We start from the raw sequence: 22,805 nt of genomic DNA on the forward strand, positions 1-22,805 counted from the left end.
CAGGCCTGTGCGCAGGCACTAGAAGGCTGATGCTCATGAAGCGAAGCGTCGGCCCCTCTGAGTTCAAGATGTATACAGCGCTCAGGGTTGGACATCGTTTGACAGAAGTTATCCAGATGGATTTATCTGCAGTTTTGTACGTAAATATCTAGCACTGTTGCTGACGGGGTCTAGATCGAAGACCACGTAAGACCTGGGGTAGTTTTCGGGGGCGCGTGTGACGGTATGGCTAGAAACCGTCACCGCAAATGCTGTCGGTTCCGACTTCGTGAAGATAATGCCCGATTTGTCCTTCTGGCCGTGGTTATGGTGTTCTATATGCTCTGTGGTGCCGGCATGTTCATGTTGTTAGAACGTCGAAACGAAGAAACAGAGAGAGCCATTTACGAGGGGGTGATCAGGGATTTTCTGGCACATAACCCGGGAGTGAACCGGACAGATTTGGAGGTATTACTCAAGCGACATGCACAAACCGATGCAGCAGGATTTGTTGGTACCAAACGCCCACGATGGGATTTCGCGGGATCTTTTTATTTTGTCGGAACAGTTGTGTCTACAATAGGTAAGTGCAAATAACTGAAATTGAAATGTTGAATTTAACGCTTTCAGGTCTTAGCATAATTAGAAAACGGTTACTTACGGGAGATGTTTAATCATGATTCACGCGAATTTAGTATCGTCAATTTTTGTAGATTTATCATATTATATAATTGTATGAACGTAACGAATGTATGCTTGTAGCTGTCACACGACAACTTGTTACGTGCTTTCGGTTCGACACCGTTTCTAAACACAGTCCTATGCGATGGGAGGAAACAAAAGCAGATGATATTAAACATGAAATTCACGGCAGCTGGGCGATCCTTATTGAACCGTTATCATGGTCAATGAAGCAAGTACTTCTGTAATCAAAAGGTCGACATTAAGCTAGTCTGAGAGTAACACGTATCTTTCATTGTAAAAGGTCATATGTAAAATTGAATTGTACGCATGGTAGACTTTGGTAGAGTGGATGGGGCTATAGCCAGTAGGGCCTCTTCTTACAATCAATACCATGCTACCCAGTTGATGGCACGTCTGAATTAGAAACAGGTTGACGTTCGGCGACTACTTCCCAGCAAACCATTAACCATGTTGTGCCTCCACGTAATATACAATTCTGTCCTGATTTCTGGAATCCCAGATTGCTTTATGAATTGATTTACAGATCTCTATAACAACACAGTGCCTGCGGCGGAGATTTATAATGAATGCAGTCATGTAACGACTTCTTTGGCTACCTCTCCGTGTATTCATCCCTAGAGCTCCTGTTCTCAATGAAGTACAAGCAAAAAGTATATGAGTTGATATAAAACTAGCCGACAGACGGTGAGATGAAATCAATCATGCCTAAGGCAGAAACACTGTGAAGCTAGTAAAGCTAGTAAATCTGACGATCTCACTTGGATGTGTAACAGTTATTAGTTCTGTACAACCACAGAAGACTAAAATAAATCGATTACTTTTACATGTGACATGAATATATCTTCCCATTTATGGACATATCAACTATTTGTAATTCTCAAGTGCTTTGTATACAATATGTGGAATGCATACAGTCATGGAGCGGTTCATAATGAAGCGGGAACAAGACATAACCTGAGTTGATAGTCGTTTCTCCACATATATATACTTGAACAAAAAAAACAGTGTCTAGAAAATTATTTGTTTTGACAGCAATCGGATGCACCACTTGTCCAGGCAGTAGGATGTCCAGGTGCTGAGGAAAATTTGTACAATATTTCTGCTGTGATTAGATGGGAAGTAATGATTTCTTTTCTACCGCTAAAACTCCATTTCAGCCACACAACGATGTGTTTCTTAGCAGAATACTATCCAAATCCTTCCTGGCAAGGCCACTAAAAATCGAGAAGCACGGCCGCCATAATTCATTATTCCAGAGGCACTAGTATAATGAGTCATTATTTGGCAGGTAATGAAGTGAGGTCAGTGGTTTTGTCACTGTCGTATGATACATAACAAAAACCATAACCCTGATGGTGATCTCTTTTACCCAGTGAAATACCAACGGTTTAATTTGAGGCATAGTTAGATCTTGTTATATATTTGAAAATGTCTGTACGGAAAATGCGTGGTAAATTTTGATGTGATAATAATTTACATATGATATATGGCGGTCACACCGAGCTTGACCTAGGCCGATATTCAGTCGCTGTAAAGTGTTTGGGCTTCACTAGCTTGGACGCCCAAACAATTAAGAATGATAGCAAATGTTTAAGGTACCAGTAATATAAAAATAACTGATTTGTGATGTGTAGAACTGGTGTTATTTTACCACATTGTGGTATATTGTCTCCAGCTGGGATGGAAAATTACGTGTTCAAATCAATTGAATATTAGAACGTGTTCTTTGGGCGCCGAAACTTTTACCCTAGATTAGACACTGTCATGCTAATCATAAAGACATACTACAATGCTTTATACAATCAATTGTGTATGTAGACTCGATGGAAACAACTTAGCACGAACATTCTCTATTTCTCCCAGACTGGCATGTGTAATAATGATCCCCAGTAAAGGACGACTGAAGTTCTCTATTGTAGTTTATGGTCACAAAACACAATTCATCATATTGAAGTATAATTAAATAAGCGACAAGTTTTTCCACATACGGCTGGAGAGGAAGCCAGTATGAGCTGGACTTGAATTCAAAGCGACCGCTTTGGTGAGAGGCTCTGGCACTCTTAGCTACCTCGACCACAATCTTTGCCATGAAAGTGATGTGCAAATTCACATGTTTTTAAAATGTAGGATGCAAATAAGCCTTTACAGTTTTTATTTTATTTATTTCTTTATTTGATTTGTGTTTTAAGCCGTACTCAAGAATATTTCAGTTATACAACGGCGGCCAGCATTATGGTGGGAGGAAAACGGGCAGCGCCGGGGAAAACCCACGACCACCTTCACAATATACGCCGAACAGCAATATGCCACCATGACCATATATTGCACGTCTTCAACGTATTGCAAGCACCAGTCGGAAATCATTCCTATATATAGTTAATACGGGCCGTAAATTTGCAGCTTATGATCCAATTTGTCGTTTGCTGTCCATATTTCGAATGCTTACGAGCGTATATTTTACCTGGTTTCGTGTGAAACGGAAAAAAACATGCCGGTTGCTGAGGATTAATTTATGTAGCAGTAGTCACTATGACACATGTTCCAGGCGACTACGTTTGTGCTTAGTTTGATACTGGACGATATTGTCGATATTGTCGTTACAATTAAAGATTTACACCATAGAGAGCAAAACCAAACTGGTGACGACAGTGTGATAGCTGGCAAATGGCCTCTTGTAACCGGTGAATATACAGTACAAATAATACTGTACCACAACTGTTGTGAAAAGACCACCCGTAGACCAAATGCATGTATGCTTCGGTAAAAGCATACCTTTTATTTTTGTGATGTTGAATAAGCAAGATATGGCAGTTCAGAGTCAGCAAAATCGTGCACATTGCATGGGCCGCAATGGTATCAGTTTTAACCAATCAATCAAGAGTTATTTCTATAACCCCAGAACACAGCTGATTCAGGTATACGTATTTCTTCCAGCATAGGTAAATTGTTTCGCATTGTATTTTACGTGCTGTTGATTGTTATATTGTCCTTTCTGAAAATGGGTCATACAGGTTTGTATGAGTAAGAATTAAATGGACTGAACTAAACAGAGAACGTTAACGTCCGGTGTGTGACATGCCTGGGATTACGGACGGACGCAATTAACTGTGCAATACTGCCATCTGTGACGTGAGAGCAAAAAACAGAACTATACGCGTATATTACTCTTGAATCATTAATAAGGAATCGAGCAGACATCAAAGGAGCTTGGAGAATTAAATATCAGGACGGATCAACCATAACATTTAACAGATTTTCCCCAACGCACAATGATAATGTATAATTTACGAAGCTTGTGTTAGTGTGTAGAGGAGCGGTTTAACAATTACAGATTGAGCCAATCGCAGTATGTCTTCCCTATATGGCATAGATCTGCTGTGCAATAGTAATACCAATATTGAGGTTGGTAGATCACATTGCAGGGAACAATTGTCTTTTGTGTGGATTATTCTAATCGAAACTGGGTTCACCACCGTTAATATCGACGTCGTTGTTGTCTCTCAAATAGGTAAAGTACTGTGTATATAACGGTTGATTGACCGCAGTGGAGATGTTGTATCGGCTGCCGAAGAGATCCGTATCTATGAGCTTGCATGTCGATGTACCGCACCGAGTACTGACCCTAGCCGTCTTCTGACCACCTGCAATAAATCATCCGCAGCTCCGTATCGCGACCCCGATATCCAGCTCTAGCAGAGTTACAGGGTGGGTGACACCGGAAGAATCAGATACGGGGCCACCATCGAGCGGACCCAGCAAATGAAATGATGATTACTTGGCAGTTTGGCGTGGTTCAACCTACTGGTCGGTGGGTGCAGCTTTGGAAAATATCCAATAAACAAGTTTTAGAACGTCTAAATTAGGTCGGTAACGACATAGCCCTCATAGGTATTGGGCATTTGTCCGTCTTATGTACATCTACAATGTGTGTCAGTTCTGAGGAGCGTTAATCACTTCAGACGGTACTAAGAAGGGACTTTACTTTAAAGGGGAAAAATCGCATAAATGAAGTCAACACTAGTAGAAAGATTATTGAAATCTTTTTTATTCTGCATATACTTTTACTATTTTATGTATTTGTTTTATTGAAATAAATGCATTCACGTATTTTGATAGTAACTTGCATGGTCTTTATGGAGCATGTTAATAGAGTATGTCACCTCTGACGTCATGACCACTTTTCTCTAGCCCTAAAATAGATATTTTGATGGTCGGGAGTTTCCCCCGGGCTCTGCCCGGTTTCCTCCGACCATAATGCTGACCGCCATCGTATAAGTGAAATATTCTTGAGTACGGCGTAAAACATCATTCAAATAAATACCTAAATGAATAAAACAGGTATTTATTGTCAGATTTTTTGTGTGTGTATAGACACACATTACATGAGTAAAGTTAACAAGAATTTTACGCAGACTTGAACATAAACATGTAGAAAACTTGCAACGTCATTTGCGAAATACGTAAAAAAAATATATCGCCCTTAATGCTTTTAGATACAGTTTTCAACGCTCTTCCTCCTGGCTCCGGGATCACAAAGCAATCTTCGACTTTAAATCACTTTAAAATTGTTGTCTCTTTTATTACATGGTCAAAATATTTGCTTGAAAACGTAAAATCTGGGTAAGTTATTGTACAACAAATTTCAGCTAAAATACGGAAAGAAAAATACCAAATTTAATGATTGAAATTTTGACTTAAGTCTAAGATCGCTTTGTGATCTTGGGCCCTGATGCCCACTTTTATTTTACATCTTTTTTTATTTAACTATATATATAGGCTACGTTCATTCTGACTTATCATTTTAATATGTTTCTGTTAATCCTACAACAAATTTCTGGTTAACTGCAACCAGTGGGTTAGTGACGTGAAAGATTTCTTGCCCGTACAATTTAGTATAATGAGTTCTTCTGGTAGGATTTTGCATGATTGTGTTGCTAGATACGGAGCGGCATTTTCCGCATCTTCTTAACTTCAAGCATTTTTATGTTGAGGTCCATGCCCTATGAATGTCCAGATAACTTGGGAAAGCTTGGAGGATGAAATTCCTTGTGTCTTTTCGATATTACAGAATAATACTTAAGAAGTACGTAACACTTGTCAGCAGCACACATATTTTCTGTCGCCAGTATTTTAAGATAGAGCATATTGCTTTTGAATGGCAAGTTTGGAAACCATTGTTACAGTGTTTTGATAATGAGTACAGTGAAGAATGATTTGGTATAGCTAATTTGCAGAGTGAAACTCTGATACTGCTAGGTAAATAAAAAAATCCATATTAAAATAATTGATTCTTTTTTTTCTTCTCTCGCTCAGCTTTAAGGTTCTTTCATTACAGCTAACGTATAAGGTGTTCCTGCCTAATCAGCGCCCTTTTCGAGAGCTATGTTCGCTGGGTGTACCTACAGAGCGGTCGAAGTGGTGTGATTTTCATCGTAGATAAGGGATAAGCTAGCAAACGTTAAAGGATCGATTCCCAGACGGGGCCGACCGTTGTAAATCACCGATTGGCACTAGGCATAAGCTGTTACTTGAAACACGCCTCTGACCTTTCCCATCTCCATTGACATACCGAGATCAGATTGGCCGGTCGCAATCACCCCCTCTGTTCTCGACAGAGTTTAATGAACTATAGGTGTGGCTGGCCCTACAAAACAGCGGATATCTGCCTTAACCTGTGGGGTCGTTAGTCCCTGGGTGGATGAGCATACCAGTCCCCAGTGTATACATGTTTACGAAGGTCGATTGCCCCGATCAAGGACTGATGTATGCCAGACATATACACCATCCCCGCTTCTGATACGTCTCATCGTTATCTGCTCTCATGCCATTAAAAATATTCCACACTTGTTTGTGCCTGTATGCAATGCATTCGTGTCAGGCTTATTTTATGAATAGTCTTGTCATTTACATTATATGGTGCAACAGCTGGCCATTTGTTCTGGTTGAGATATAGAATGATGAGACTGTACTTAAATCCCGGATTTTTTTCCCGGACCAGATGTCGAGAAATACCTGACCTTGATCTAAGCACGACTGACACATGTTTATTTTCGCCGTGATAAAGACATTATTGTAATATTGAGATGAGAGCCTGTCTGATTTTTTTTCTGACAAGCGCTTGAACACCTGTGTTTGACACTTACACGATGTCACGCAGTGAGCGGTGTTGTCTAATCACTTGTCCACAGTTGGCCACAGTTGTCGATTGCCTTGTTCCCGATGACAACCAAAATCATTGTTAATAATAATCTCTGCTCGGATATTACTCCATGTTGCGAAGTGTCAGCGGGCTAATCAGTGTGAATTTCCTATCTGTAAAACTGTTGATTGTACAACTGTAAAATGTCATATAGATCTCAATAAAGGTGTAGAAAACCGCATGACACTAGCCAATTTACACTTTGTGCTATCCATACTATCAAATGTCATGTCAATCGAACTAAAGTCTGCCTATAGCGTTCTTCATTTAGCTGTAACAAGCAGCGTTTGTCATGCTCCCTTACGTGTGAGGTCCGTGGATCTGTGTATCATGCGATTATCTTTGGTATTTCTGTATCTCAACACAAGACTAGTCTTGGCTACCCAGTTCATGTGAGTGATATTCCCCATAGCTACCAAGGAGGGCGTGGAAACGTGTTTCATTAACACTTAGGATAGTAACTATACTTTTCTTCTGTTCTTGGTGTGTATGTTACAATATTTAGACAATTTGCGATTTGTATTGATATGTATGGGTGCAAGCCTGATAAGCCTACATGTCCAGTCTCATCTGCGCAGTATGATATTTCAAATATTGGAAAATGACATGATGGATTCAAAGCCCTATTTCTCAACAGTATTTAGACTACTGCGATTTGTATTGTAATATGTATGAGTGCAAGCGTGATATATGCCCTGTTTCATCTGTACGTTATCAAATATTAGCAAATGGCAAGATGGATTCAAGCCCTAGCTCACTGTTATCTACAAAAGACAGTCCATATACAAGGTGCAGAAACCTTTGCAGACAAATTCTTCTTATTATTTATTAACCATATAATCCATATCCAAATGAAGTAAATTCTGATCTGGGATATTGACGTAAACTCCTTGTTTCTGATAATATTGTCTGTCATATTATATGCTACGTGCCCCCGAGCGAGACAGTCCCAAAACTTTTGTCCCTTAAGGCGAAATCTGGCCCATCCTCATAATGAAGGAATCTGGTAGAACGACATAAAGAAATTACAAAAACTTGTCTCAAGAAATATTCCTGGTTGCTGAATCTCATGCGACCTGACCTGAGAACACAGTATGTCTATAACTGTTTTGTCAGTGGCTGTCTTTTACGGCAAGGATCAGCCCGGTTCATTTTAACTAGGAATTCCAGGTTATCGTTTCGTTTGCAATCAATAATCGTTTACCCCTTACAAATAGGTTGAGCTCTTAACAACGGATGTCGCTATCGCTGTTGCCTTTGGTGAAAGGGCAGATATCAAATGTGATGTTGGGGGGGGGGGGGAGGGGGGGAGGTTATGGAGGTTTGCTTGGGGGCAGTGGCGGTCTGACGTTTTCGGTTGGTCGTCGGACATAACATGCGCAGACCTCTATTTCTCTAGGTAAATATGAGCCCGACACTTGAGGATGGCGAAGACGTGAAACCATATTGCGGGTAAATTGAATTCCCTTCGCAATCGTTATCACAAGTCGGCGTATCCTAACGACTACGAACATCTTAAAAAAAAACAATAGTCTCGTCGAATTTCTCGGCGTGTCAGAATGACGATTATCTCAAAATGCAATTGGAATTTTGTTCATTTATGGCGAGTTCCATCCGTGATACAGAAGAAGGTGGCTAGTAACCACGAGCGGTTACCATGGAAACCATGTGTTGATATATTGGTGGCAGAAAGTGAAGGAATGTTGTAAGAAAAAAAGTGAAATATTGGCGATGCTAGATGAGTACAGGTATACGGAATTCGGATCACATCGTTGTTTTAACACTCTTACAAGCCAATAATGGTTAAACATGACCGCTTCATTGCCCATTTACTTTCGTTCTCTGGGTTTAATAGGCTAGCAATTTGACTGAAGTTCGTATACAGCATCCAGGTGGAGGTCAACCCTTCGGTGCTCGCCCCTCTCGCTGGCATTTTTCAAATTTAAATTGCATATTAAGTTAATCGCTGGAAAACGTTTTTTTTTTCTTGTCAGACTTCATCAATGTGTAATACCCTGTTCGAGGTTAAGAAAGAAAAGATGTATCGCCCATTTGTTTTCTTTCCACGATTTTATTGGAATGGAGACTCGGCAATGTTGATTGAAGTTCTTAAAGTCAATGAAGGTCAGCCCTCTGGTGAATACCTCACTCGCTACATTTATCAATTTCAAATTGTTTTTTAAGTCAGAGACTGGAAACATTTTTTTATAATATTTCTTGTCCCTCTTCGAGAATACTGCAAAACATGTTTTAAAAAATTTAAAAAGGAAGTGAACCTTTGATACCGAAGCTGGAACCACGTAGTAAAAGATATTACTTGACTTAAGGCCATGCTTTTTCTAAGCGTAACAGATACTATAACAACAACATGTATAGTAATAAATCATTGAAGTAGTAGTAGAAACTCTAAAATAAATGTCATCAGGATCGAGAACATCTCTCTCCCAAACTGAGTGGTATAGAAATTTTTGACAGTTGATAAAGCGTTAAGAGCATTTTTCAAATCTCTTGTCGGCATGTAAAAACTCGGATGGGTCGGATGCGATATTTCATCTGAAGCTAAGAAGTCGTTGGCAGTGTTGCATTCCGGCTGTGAGCAATGTGACAGTGATAAAGATTTATTTGAGATATTCTCGTCTTGTCCCAGTCGTGGAGGTTGTCAGGCTATGAATGACACACTTACTACCGGCGTATTCTCCCGCCTAGTTTAGTCTAGCCTAATATATTCTCTGGAGAGTCCAACTCCGTCCACTGAATATAGAAAGGGTTTCGGGACGCTCCTATGTGATAGCACCATGGCTGGCCGCACGTGACTGTTACATGCAGGCTGCATTATTATGGAAGGGGATAAAAAACCGTATGCGCGTAACTTTGAACGTTGCCAGTTCTACACTGCCGTGTAAGTCTGCAGCTTCTGTTATGTGTCTACCGACAGTCGTCTATGTGGCTACCGAAATGTGGGTAAAATGTGTAATCTGAGCATTGTAAATTGTCATGCTGCAGGTTCTATCTTTCGATGGCGTGCATTTGTTTCCACCATTACAGTTCTGGCTATGAATGAGAACGCATGTGCCAGTAACACTATTAGCCACATGCACGTCTTACAACACTGCACTCGTCTGTCATAATGCGCCATTATGACAACAGGGGGCTCTGTAATCAACAAGACGAAAAAAATGATAATCGCTCCCAATCCTGGAAGTACAGTCCACTTTACGGCAAACTGTTGAGTAGTTGTTGTTGTTAAGATAATAAGGCGTCAATCATGGATGAGTTATGCTAATTACACAAAACAGCCAGGACTTTTTAGTAGTTTTGCTGATGATTTCATTGCAAATGTTATGACAATTTTTGAAAACTCTTTTGAATTTGTAATAATATTATGAGGGTTGCAAATATTTCAGCAGTTGATTCAAATTTGTTGTTGTTTACATTTTGGTCGAAGTAGTCCCTAGTCCCCACCATCATCTTGCATCGGGACAATCACAGTCAGAAGTTGCCCAGCAGCCACATGGGTTAAGGGGGCCCCTAAATGTACACTGACATTCAAAATGTAACATTGATGTGTTTTTTGGATTGTTGTTTTGTTTTGTTTTTTAATTTTTTGTTTCTTTGTTTTTTTTGCATATGTGGCAGGTGACAATCCATATGTTTGCCCAGGGGGCCATGATATTATTATGCTTAGACATGTTAGACTAAAGACGTACAGCCCTAGTACCTAGGCCATGAATCCGATATAAATAGAAACATTTTAAATAAGTCCCCTTATGACATTGACCGTCCCGGATAGCACAGTTTGTAGAACGTCCGCTTCGGGAGCGGTAGATCCAGGATGAATCGTAGGTCGAGTCACACCTAAGACTTTAAAAGAGGAAGTTGCAGCTTCCTCGCTTGGCGTTCAGTGCAACGACTGACTGACCCGTATCATTATAATGGCTCGGGCAGGGCAACTTACTTGCCTTCGGTAATTTGTCTCAGTGAAGCAGCACTAGATGAAAGAGCGGTGGAAATCCGTCCTGCAACAAGGAGGCCTCTCACTTACACCCCAAGGATTCCTTCGTCGTCATACGTCTGAAAAATTGTTAAGTACGACGTTAAACCCCAAGCACTCACTCACTTACCCTTCACATTTGCTCACTGAGTATTACTTTCGCTTTCAAGGACAACGACAACAACAACTGTGCACTTCCATTATATATTGAACCCAACGTCAAACAGAAATGAAAGCAAGTTCTACGATTATACATGTACTGATTGGAAATCTTATCAGAAAAGCAATGGTGTATTTGGAGCAGTTTGCTTGTAACTTTATTTAACTTTTATTTGAACTTCATGAGAGCCCTATCATTAATACCAGTAAAGTTATATGGCCCGTTGATGTACCAAGAGTCATGAGAGTACTAGCCAACAGCCAACACAAGAATACATACCAAAAATAGTCTCGGGGCAATAAAATTTTGAAACATAAAGTCTAATAAATTTACCTTTCACCAAAAGAAAATATTTCTTATGAAGTAAGAAACAAAAGAGTACACAACTACGTCAGAACTTGGGAAATGTTCCGATGCACCGTTATGACACCAGGGGGCGCTAATTCCTACCTTGAAATTTCAATGCGCTTACAAACTTTCTCGTTGGAAAGACAGAACCTACGGCATCACAATTTGCAATGTTCAGATTACATACCATACCCACATTTCGGTAGCCACATACCAGAAGCTGCAGACTTACATAGCAGTGTAGAACTTACAACGTTCAAAGTTACACGCATATGGTTTTGGTGGATATCCCCTTCCATATATTATATATTAAGTTTTATTTATACATTTTTCACATATATGATCTAAAAATTCTTTAGAAATGAAGGCCATGTAGGATAACTATCTAAAAAATTTCATGGTCTAGTGCACGCAGGCAAAGGCACACCGCGGGATAGACAATTCATTGTGTTGGAGCTCCAACATGGCTGCGAGTGCAAATTATCTATTGGTAATGGAAAACCACGTGTCCGGATTAAACCCTGACCTTTGATGAGCTACTGGCAAACTCTCCCATATGTGACATACACCATAGTGGGGGCAAAGTGATAATTATCAAACTTCATATAATAGAGCACCATCGACCGTTCATTGTTATCAAAGACCCCAGAACTATAATGCTAAGGGTATTAATTTACGGATGTATTGATAGACCGATGACCTTTTTATGCCCTTAACAAAGTGATACTTTCCAATGCATCGCTGTGCTTCCGTCGAAGTTTGTATTTACCCATGTTGCAATATCATTTACTGAGTCTTACAGTCATGTAGTGTGTACTGTGCGCCTATGCTCTTAGTATGTTGGTAGGTTGGAGAGCCTTGTATGTACATACACTAATGTAGAGGTGAAAGTTGCGATGTGTCACTATATGCTGTGTTATGTGTTGGCATGTGTGATATACATTCATGTATACATGTAAGCACTAAATATGATGTTATAGAGCAATGCATATATACGCACGGCTGTAGCGTTATATGTTTCGATGCGTCATAGTCATGCCAGGGACATATCGAAATGCGGTGGGTCTTGAGTGCGGTAGTTCTTGTGTGTGGTGGTTGTTAGGTGCAGTGGTTCTCGAGCGCGGATTCTTCGGAGCCGTGGCTCTTGAATGTGGTGGATCTTGAGCGCGGTGGTTGTTGTGTGCAGTGGCTGTTAATTACAGTCTGTGAATTATTCCATTGAACGCCTTAGGTATCGAAATATATAGCATTTTAATACTTGTAAATATCTAAGCTGTGATACGAAAGGCAATAATTGGTGTAGACCTAAGGGTTGAAGCTTGATCGGGTGGGGGTAGATGGTGGTTGACGTCAACCTTTAGCACTCATGATACCGCACATTATCACATAGGTATGATATACCGAAATTGTCAGCTGACCCTATACTCTTACCCATGTGCTCTCATCGCACAACAATAAGGCTGAACCTGGAATATTCATTCATTCAGCCCTGCGCCTCCCCCAACCCATACCTCACAAAAGAAAATACCAAATGCAGCAGTTAAGCTAAATCAGCGACCACAGTGTGATAATCGTTCCTACGAGTATTTGACATTTCTACACCAATATTGTGTCCATTGGTTGTATTGTATTAATAGCCTTGTTTGGACGGAATTAATTATATGAAGATGCGCAAAATGCGTGAAATACGCAACCATAATGCCTATATGTAACCTTTTCAATGTTAACTCCAAAATTTTGGCGGTGGCGGGAGAGGGAAGCATTTATAATGTTAGATTAACACTATTTAAATTTAACACTTTACAAAGATGCTTAGAAAATGCTCTAAACACTCTCTTAGGCCAGATTAGGACTTTTGAGTGTTCTGATCCGCGTTAGAAATGTTTTTAGCAGCCAGCGGATGGTCGTGTTTGCTGCCACCAAAATGTTAATCAACTTCGTATAAGTGAAATATTCTTGAGTACGGCGTAAAACACCAATCAAATATATGAATAAATAAATAAATAAATAAATAAATAGTGCAGACATGTATGATGCCGAGTTCGTCTGAATAAGCCATCTTACCCTTCACCTTGATCCCTGGGTCATCCTCATTACGATCTTAAAATGAGCTCATACTTCGGCCATGATATTTCCCAGTCATTGTTGAAGAACTACAGTGACAATTTATCTCTATGGTGACTGGTTTCCATTAGTTACCTGGTTAGCAGCAGTTTGCCGGGGCTGATGTTGACAAAACTATTTCCATGCTTTTAATGGTTATATTGTTAATCGTGTGCGTTTTTACAACAAGGCTACACTCACAGATTTCTATAGCATGTTATTTATATTTTGCCTATATTGTAAAATCACGCATAGAACCTGTTCGAATTGTTTACTTCATTCTTATTAACATTTTTTCATCTGGTGTAGTTGGGTACATGCCCCCTCTAGAATGCCCCCTCGATGGTTACTACATGTGGTACACTAATCTTTTACAGCATGAAACTGTCGTTAGCTTGAGCAAAGAAGTGTTAGTAAATCACCAATCAAAGTAAATAAATCAATAAAAAATACCGTCAGTTATGCTTTAGTTTGATTAATGAGGTCATTTGTTGCATCGATTTGGGTTAAATCACGTGTGTTGAACAAACGTATGTTAATCAGAAGAAAAAAATATGACCTGTTCTTTTCTTTCAGTGGAAGACAACACCCATTGAAGTGGTGTCCCATGTTTTTTGTTACTTATGGGAAAGTATCTTTTGAGTTATCCTGTGCAGTCACTGAGCGATTGAGTGATTAATGTATGTTGAGTGTGGATATCAAAAGCTCTTTTGTGGACAAACTTTCTTCAACAACCGTCACAGTTTGCTGGACAGCTCAATCAAACTTGCAGATTATTGAGGCACTTTTTAATAACAGTGCATGACTTCGAGGTTCAAACAGTCATTTACACACACTAAACGGAAAATATCATGTGATATATCAGATAGTCTTGTTGCTAGAGGCCCGCCTTGAAGTGTTCGTAACAGTTGCTAGTCAGCTCAATCAAACTTTCAGATAATTGAGGTACATTTTAATAACAGTGCATGACTTCGAGGTTCAAATAGTCATTTACACACACTCCACCGAAAATATCATGTGATATATCAGATAGCCTTGTCGCTAGAGACCCGCCTTGATGCCTCTTGTCATTCAAACGATGCAGTAATAACATACTAGCTACAGTAACATACTGGCAGTTTGACCCGTCAGCTTTGCCTTGAACGGGAACTTTGCCCGGAACCAAACTGCCAGAAGCAGCTGAAATGTCTTAACTTTCCCTCGCATGTTCCGTCTCCCGAATTCTATAATGTGCTGTCAGGCTACGGTTTGATGGTAGGATCATTGTTCAGCATTCAGCAGTGCTAAGTTCAGCTTGTTTCTTTGTGCATCCTGACTACTTCGCTAATGAGGTTGGGACAAGCCTTTTCAAAACAGGCAACAAAAGATCGCCACCAGCCGCCATAAGCCGTGAGCTCTTGGGCATTTCTACCATGTCATCTGCTCGATTCCAAATTGTATCAGCTAAGCCTATGTGCGTCTGTACTGCGCTAACTGCGTGCAGTACCGCCAAGGCCCAGTTCTGTGTAATTAGTCGGACGGAAAAAACCAATCCATTGAAGCAACATGACAATTTCGTTCTTTATGCTGATGAAAAAGCCTAAGGTTATTTGCCTGTTTGTCTTAGAAATACCACTAAGGAAAAATGATTTCCACTAAAATTATATTTTAGACGATGTAGTGTGCGCGTTTATGAGATTGTCCGTACGTTTACTGTAGCCGAATTGTTTATTCAGTAAGTCCAGTGCCTTGTCGAAGCCGTGCGTTTACTGTTACAGCATCATTAAGCTTATTACAGCATAAGCGTGAAAAAGTTTAGCAAGTTTTACAAACAGAAATAAAATTATTTTTTATGGAATGTGTTAACTTGCACTAAGTGTCAAATCAGTATATTTCCTCCATGCAGCTCGCGTTTTATTTTCACCTGAAAGGGCATTGACCCTAAAGCTGCGCAGATTTGTTCAGTCCTAACGATCGTTAGGATTTGTTAAAGCGATTGTTACTATGCCCTTATTTCAATCAACATATTTTAACTGTATTTTTGTCAATACTTTCTGTGCGAGCCAGTCATTTTATCGAATGCTATTCTTATTAATAGTTGGGTATTTATATTGTTCGACCACTTTGTTCAAAGATGAATTTAGCTATTAAAACGTTAATTTATCTCAGTTGTTGAATATTTCCTGAAGATGTAGACCTTTTACAGTATCATGCCATGACTTATCATGAGACTGTAACTTTCCTTCCTCATTGACATTAAAGCGGCATTGAATCGTTAATTTTAGTGGATCTTCTCAAGGTATATTGTGGCAGTCTTGTGGAATATTGAGCCATTTAGTGTCCAAAACCAATGGGTTTTGTTAGTTTCCATAGTTCAAACATTTTTGTGTATATTTCGTAGTTTGAAGACCAGTAGTGTCATTTGGAGTTCATTGGAAGCTTTCATGAACTCTGGAAAAGTCAGGATTTTTGAGTTAATTACCAATCTACCAAACCAACGACAATTATAAGCAGTGATCGATTCAATCAACTAATATACATCACTTGTCATATTTGGATCGATTCAATAAAGTGGCGTTAAATTAGATTATGGCTCCGCTCTCCTGTGGATTTCTACGGCACCAGATAGGTTCTCCGCTCAGAAGAGACGGCAACAGAAACACTCTATCTCGTTGTCAAATTATCGGACGACAAATTCAATCCTAACACTTCGTCATCTCGCCTTCCTTGTTTGCCAGCTTGCAATGAATACGAAATTACCGGAATTCTAGTTTGTTATGGAGCACACTGTATGAATGGTGGAAACGGTACTTAATGCGTTTACTCGAGGTCCTATAAAGCTCATTCAAGACAAACAATTCTCCAAAAACTTATGACCATGCACCTATATTTGTCATAATCCGTCACTGAGCCTGCGTGGATATACTGCACAAAAGCTGTACATTTCATCAAAACTCTTAATTCAACTTTACTGTAGGACGGATTGACAGTTATTCTCTTGTCGTCCGACCAGCCCTTATGGCTCAGTGTCCGCTTCAGGGGCGGTTAATCCTTGGTCAGGTCACACTTAAGACCTTAAAAGAGGAAGTCGTAGCTTCCTCGCTTGACGTTCAGCATTAAGGGAATAGTGCAACGACTGGTTGACCCGTATCAGTATATTAGGTCGGGTATGGCGAATTACTTGCCTTCAGTAAGTCGTCTCAGTGAAGTAGCACTAGATAAAAGAGCAGTGGAACTCCGTCCTGCAACAACGAGACACATTGCACGTACATGCATTCTAAGGACTCCTTCGTCGACATCTGACTGAAAAATTGTTGTGCACGACGTTAAACTCTAAGCACTAACTCACTCACTCACTCTTGTGATTTGTAAGCATTACGTTAACAGTTTACGGACAATTCGCCACCGCAGATGCAGAAGTGAGCAGTGGATAACACTAATTTGGCCAAATGCGCTTATGGCGTGACTCAAGGTTCTCTACATGGTACCATCTTTCTGAAAGGATGTTCCTGTTTGTTGACCCTTTATGCAACCCCAATCCTGCTTACACAAGTTATGTTTCATGTCATGGTAAATGAAGTTCATGGAAAAGGTAACATGGATTATGTTTTACTTCTAGTTATGCGCTGCTTTCCATTACGATCTCCGGACTCTCTGTTTGTTGTAGTAGTTGACATGACTTTCAGAAACAATTGTTGTAATAGTTCTTTATTCCACTGCTGACATTGTATCCCTAAGAAATTTACAACCCGACAGAGCTTCTTGTCGGCGAATGTCGAGGATTTGCATAGAGAAGGACTATAAATTCGAAGGCTTAACTTGGATCCTGTTCAGAATCGCGTTTCCTCAGTTCTGTTTACTGTGACGACCATGGTGCGAAGTGCATTTCCATGCTAACAAATGACCGACGTCGAGGATGCGAGGTTCGAGGACTATGATAAATGCTGGTTGACGTAGAACGCTGTTAAATTCCGCCACAAACGGCCCTTTTGTCTCGTCCCACTCGTCTCTCACGGAATATCGACCGTCATCGGGAGTTTGGCCCAGTGAATCGAAGCTTTCGGATTCTATAGGGCCTATCTAATAACATAAATAACCGGGCGGCTGATGCTAATGGCAGCGGAGTAAACCTGAATCTCGATATCATACAGGGTAGCAGGACATAGTAGACTGCCTCCACATCTCGCCCTCTTAAGTACGGAGGACGCCACCTCAGAAGGCCCCAGTACACATGTACACGATGGTACGGACTAAGCCTACTCAACGGTTATTTGCATAATACTGGCGGCATTAAAAACCAGGGCCTGTAATTATCGATCAATCACGTGGCAGATAAATATACATTGACGTCAAAAATATTAAAACAGATACGGTTATCCTGATTTTGTATAGCTGTTCATTGCCTAGAGCAACGCAGTAATTTCTGCTCGTATCCCGGGTACATGTACAATACCCACACCAATGACGCATTGTCAGTAACTGGTAATTGGAGATTTAGAAACATTAACTTTTGGTTATTAATGGTGCAACTCATTAGTGTCTTAGATCCATGTGCATGCTAATGGAATCTAGTGCCGGCCTAATTGCAAACTATCGTAAGGGAACCTATTTCCACATATCGTGTCCTTTTGTCGTAGTCACATTCTGACATTTAATATCCATGCGTTAAAGGAAAGGGAAACATTTGTGCATAAATAAGTACGATGTTTACAGTCGCATACAAACGAGTATCACAACCAGGTTAAACATTGTTAAATTCTATCTTTTGGAATGTTGCGGGAGCATCCATTGTGTCAGTATATTATCGTCGTTGATAAAGACCAGTCTAATTCTCCAGGTGACTTAGATCTGTTGTGCCACAATACTCAGAAGAGGAAATTGACACATGAAGGATAATCAGGGAAGAAATAAGTGGCTCTGAAGGTGAACACTCACTGACATTGGTCCAACTCTTTCTATCGTCCAGAAGGTTGAAAATGGAGGCAGTATTATTGGCCAGGAGTAAAACATCAACGGAGACATAGTAGTTTGCATACACGACTGTCCTGTAGATACAGACTTGTATTAAAAACTGATTTCATCATTTCTTTTAAAGCATATACTGGGTAAGTATGAATACCCACCTGCCAGAATAAACCCTCTAATGCCGTATAATATTAAAGACTCACAGCATAGAGAATAAAACCAGAGCGACGACAGTATGATATTTGGCAAATGGTCACACGAACTGATGAAGTACGGCCTCCTGTCAAATTATTTGAGGGTTTCATTCTAACTGTAAATACATAAATAGTAGCAAATTACACACACCCTAGTACCATGACTTAAGCAGAACAGGGTAAAAAATGCGTTGATGATAAATGGAATTTATTAGAGAGCATAAGTTTTTCGAACTATTTGGAAGCACTTTCAGTGATTTAATAACGACTACTAGTGAGTTACGCATTCAACTCAATCTAAGTTAGCGCACATTACGAAAGCCTGTTGAAATGGAAATGTAATTTGTTTATCCCTCGGGCACACATATACTACTTCTTCCTTGCGCCCCCGCCCCCTCTTTCCTCAAAATGGTAGCCTAAGAGCTGTATCTTGTAAAATGGTTGTTGTTACATAACCTAACAGTGTACGCCAATAAGACATTGCTCGCTTGACATTTCAAAGCGGGGATGGGGTTGCTGGAGAAATGAGGCCTGATGGACGTATATATCACGGTTGCGACTTTGTCAGCTCTTCAGGACTGTCTCCAGGATGTAATTACTGTGATCTCAGCGATAAATGTCCGTTTTGAGAAGCTAAAATCGCTGTGGCGCAAGAGCATCAGTTAATATTAATTTATCGCGAGATCCCTTGTCCTTACAAGGATCTTGCCTTTCTAAGACAGCACAGACAAATGAGCGGGTAAGATCGGTGTACTTGAAGCGTCAACTCTTAATCAATCACATTAAGAGCGACTTGAAATGCATCATCGTCAAGGGGTACAATGTATGTCTGTAAAAAAAAGGTCCTGTTGATCGATTTTGTAGAAAAGGAAGTTTGGCCTCAAGTAGATAAACGCCACCAATAACGGAACATAGAATCTGAGTCAATGAGATTTGGCCTTCATCCTATTACCAATTTACAGCTCTCCAATTTCGCTAACTTGCCTATTACGATTTTCCTATGGACTAATGATCGATTCCGAACTTGGGAGTAAATCTTTGGGAATTTTTTCTTCTTTTACTGATTCTGTTAACAAGATATCAGAATAAAAGCCTGCAACTATATGACATGGGGAGGAGTGATAATAGAGTGTCCATGATGTTGTAAAATGTGATACCATCTTCCAGCTATAGCGTAATATGTTTGGTCGATGATCATGTGTGCGCAGCAAGCTGGTTTTTTTTTTCAGATGAGTTGCGTGTTTGAGCGTTTACTCTGTAACTGAAATCGGTTCGAATCGTTTAAATGTTTTGCCTCGAAGATTTAACTGCAGCAATACCTAATTTCTCTATGCACTGGGTAATGAGAAGTCATTTAACGGCGATTTCGGTATAGCCAGAGGGAAACGTGTTAGGTGATTATTGGGCACTGAGCCCTGTTCAATAACCTTTTCTGAATGTTTTTAATGTAAAACTTTCTCATTATACAGCCATCCTTGTCCTTTTGGAAACACTAAACAGTACGCCAATTCACGAATACGTGCACTGTTCACTATATTCCCTTCTTCCTGCATGTTTACCGAAAGGCAGAAATGAACTTCTTGGTTGAGTCGGGGTCATGTGAAAATGTCTGCCGAGTTTTCTGACGTTGATCATATGTCACCTTCACGCTTGTCTTGAGGGATGCAAGTCGAAAGGAAATGGAAAGTTCTTCAATCAATCATCCAGCATCAGTAAGAACTTCGAAATTTTCTTCTTCACTCACATTTGTGCTAACGGTTCTGATGGCGGAAGTGGATCTTGCAAATGTATCTGCCATGGAGTACTAACATAAACCTTTATATGAGACTTGCATAAACAACAGAATTCATGAATGATGCAACGTTTGCAAGATAAATCCTCTTTATACCGAGTCGATCCACGCAGTGTGTATGGGATGCACAGACAGAGATTAGTCAGTCATTATTTAAAAATAAATACGGTCAAACTACAAGAGTTTTGCCAAATGCCTCTATAAATGCTTTTCAAAACGTTTATATATTTAACAAAAAATCCTGTGAACAAAAACGGTCTCGTGGTAGTTAACTGATACCACATCATGTTGCTACACTGAAAACCAAGTCTTAATTTTTGTGATTGCAAAGCACAGGATACGTATATATGTTCATGTGTGTAGATAGCATTTTGCATAACCATTAAGTCACTGTAAGACATCCCAAGGCAGTATAGGAAAGAGTATGGAATGGGTAGCCTGCTCCAGTCACACTGATCTTTTTTTTTTTCATTATACACTGTAGCATTGGGAAAATCACTGCATCACAAAATGTAACTTTCTGAAAAATTATTGAGCACGCAGTCATGCACCAATGAATTAAATACATATATCACAAATGTTCGGCCTGATATTTCTGCCACGCATAACATGTTAATGTTAATGATATCTAGAGGACCACATGTGCTCTCGACAAGGATTCACATGTGTTTTCCCTGTAGTTACCACTCATTACGTAATACCATGGATTATCCACTCTACTTCATGATAAAACTTATTTAATGCAATACACCGAATATCTTTACTCACACAATAAATATGTTGCCAGAGAAAAAAATAACCCCATAAAGATTCGAAATCTTCCTTGAGGTGCAAGTAGTTCTCCATAGTGACTTCGTTAGTTCACTGTACTATGAAGGAAAACTGACACATTATGAAGTTTATTTTTTTACATATAAAGACAAAAGTTAACGAAAATAAAACTTTGACAGCACGTAGAAATACACACAGGAAAGGTTCATTAAAGATTTTTTCTGGTTAACATTGATCTTCATACTGTAAATAAAAAACACAGTGCCTCGTTTGAATGAAAAATTGGCGTTTTTAATCGAGAGTGCATTTTTGTGGAGGGTCATTACTAAGCAACCATCTCTTTTATGGCATCATAACTTTCATGAGTGTTTCGACCAAGTTTTATACTGCTAATTCGGAAATTTATAGGCTTTTGTGCTTGGATTTGAAATTTCCACTTTCTTATCGCACCTCTCTGGGGCCGATTCTCCGCCTTACCGTACCAGGTCCTTTAATACAGTTTTAATTATTCAGGCAAAACGTATTTTTGGTGAAGAATACGGCTGTCGTTTTGTCCATGTTCTTTTGCTTTCAGGAGCATAACAATGACGGTAATTGTGTCAGAGGTCAGGCACAAGGTGACCAAGTGGCCATATGTTTCGTGTGATTGTCCAATGAAGCTTCCGTTCACTCCGACTGTGGGCATCACCAGTAAATGGCTTTGCTACTTCAGGTGAACCGAGCATAGGTTCCTTAAGGCATTGACCTTTATGTCATCGACCCGCGTATTTCCACATGATGTCAGATTATAATGTCACTGTCACTTGGTTCACTCAACGCCTTGAAGTAGGTAGTTTGTTGGCTTTTTAGCGCTGGCCATTCCTTGTCCAAAGGGATTGTGGGACCAACCTGGAGGACATACATCGCCATGATTTTGCATGACATAGCGGTTGTTTGCTCCTGGTCTCGAGTCGGAATATTTTCTTTGTTTTTATAAAGGATTAAGTACATAGCAACTTGACTTTTTACATCACCAGGACAGGCATTTCTTCAGCAATTGTATATTTTGTTCAACACATTCTTTAGTTGTTTAAAAGGAGATTGGGGACGTGGGGGCTGAGGACGGTCTGGGAGTGGGGTTGGACGCGAGGTTAAGATACCATCTTGCCTTTCAGTTGCTTGAGAACACTGGGCACTGGTTCAAATCCGCACTAAGGCATAATTTTCACATTTCCCAGAGATCGAGTCACTGCGATCGAGAGCACGTATGCTTGCTTTGAACACGTTTATACCTGCAGTGGCAGAGTAATAAAAATATCCACCTTTACTGCATCCACGAAACTGACTGCCCATTGTATCAGTGCTTTATTCTTGAGCACGGCGTTGACGCCAGTCAATCAAACCTTACATGTAATTTTGTATACTTGGTACATAATTTTTCGCTCAACGTATCTGAGAGTGAAGCGCTGTTTTCTTTCTAAGGAGTTTAATTATTACCTGTTTGCTCATATTTTATCTAGCAATTGTGACAGGGAGTATTCTTTAAAGTTACAGTTAATGTTTTTCTTTTCTTTTTCTGTACTATGCAGAAACCATCAGCACGCTGTACAAGTATACCGTGAACGTTTCATTTATATGCA

General features: G+C 39.9%; 1 protein-coding gene across 1 annotated transcript in view; it reads left to right on the forward strand.

Annotated features, from left to right (window-relative positions):
- The first annotated feature begins 204 nt into the window (after window positions 1-204).
- Window positions 205-22,805, forward strand: part of LOC135468883 (potassium channel subfamily K member 12-like) — a 51,434-nt gene continuing 28,833 nt past the window's right edge. Inside the window, exon 1 of the mRNA XM_064747344.1 lies at window positions 205-562. Coding sequence (XP_064603414.1) covers window positions 226-562 — 337 coding nt within the window. The 5' untranslated portion in view covers window positions 205-225. The remainder of the gene's footprint in view (window positions 563-22,805) is intronic.

The sequence above is a fragment of the Liolophura sinensis genome, chromosome 6 (genome assembly GCF_032854445.1).
Source record: "Liolophura sinensis isolate JHLJ2023 chromosome 6, CUHK_Ljap_v2, whole genome shotgun sequence".
Classification (NCBI taxonomy): domain Eukaryota; kingdom Metazoa; phylum Mollusca; class Polyplacophora; order Chitonida; family Chitonidae; genus Liolophura; species Liolophura sinensis.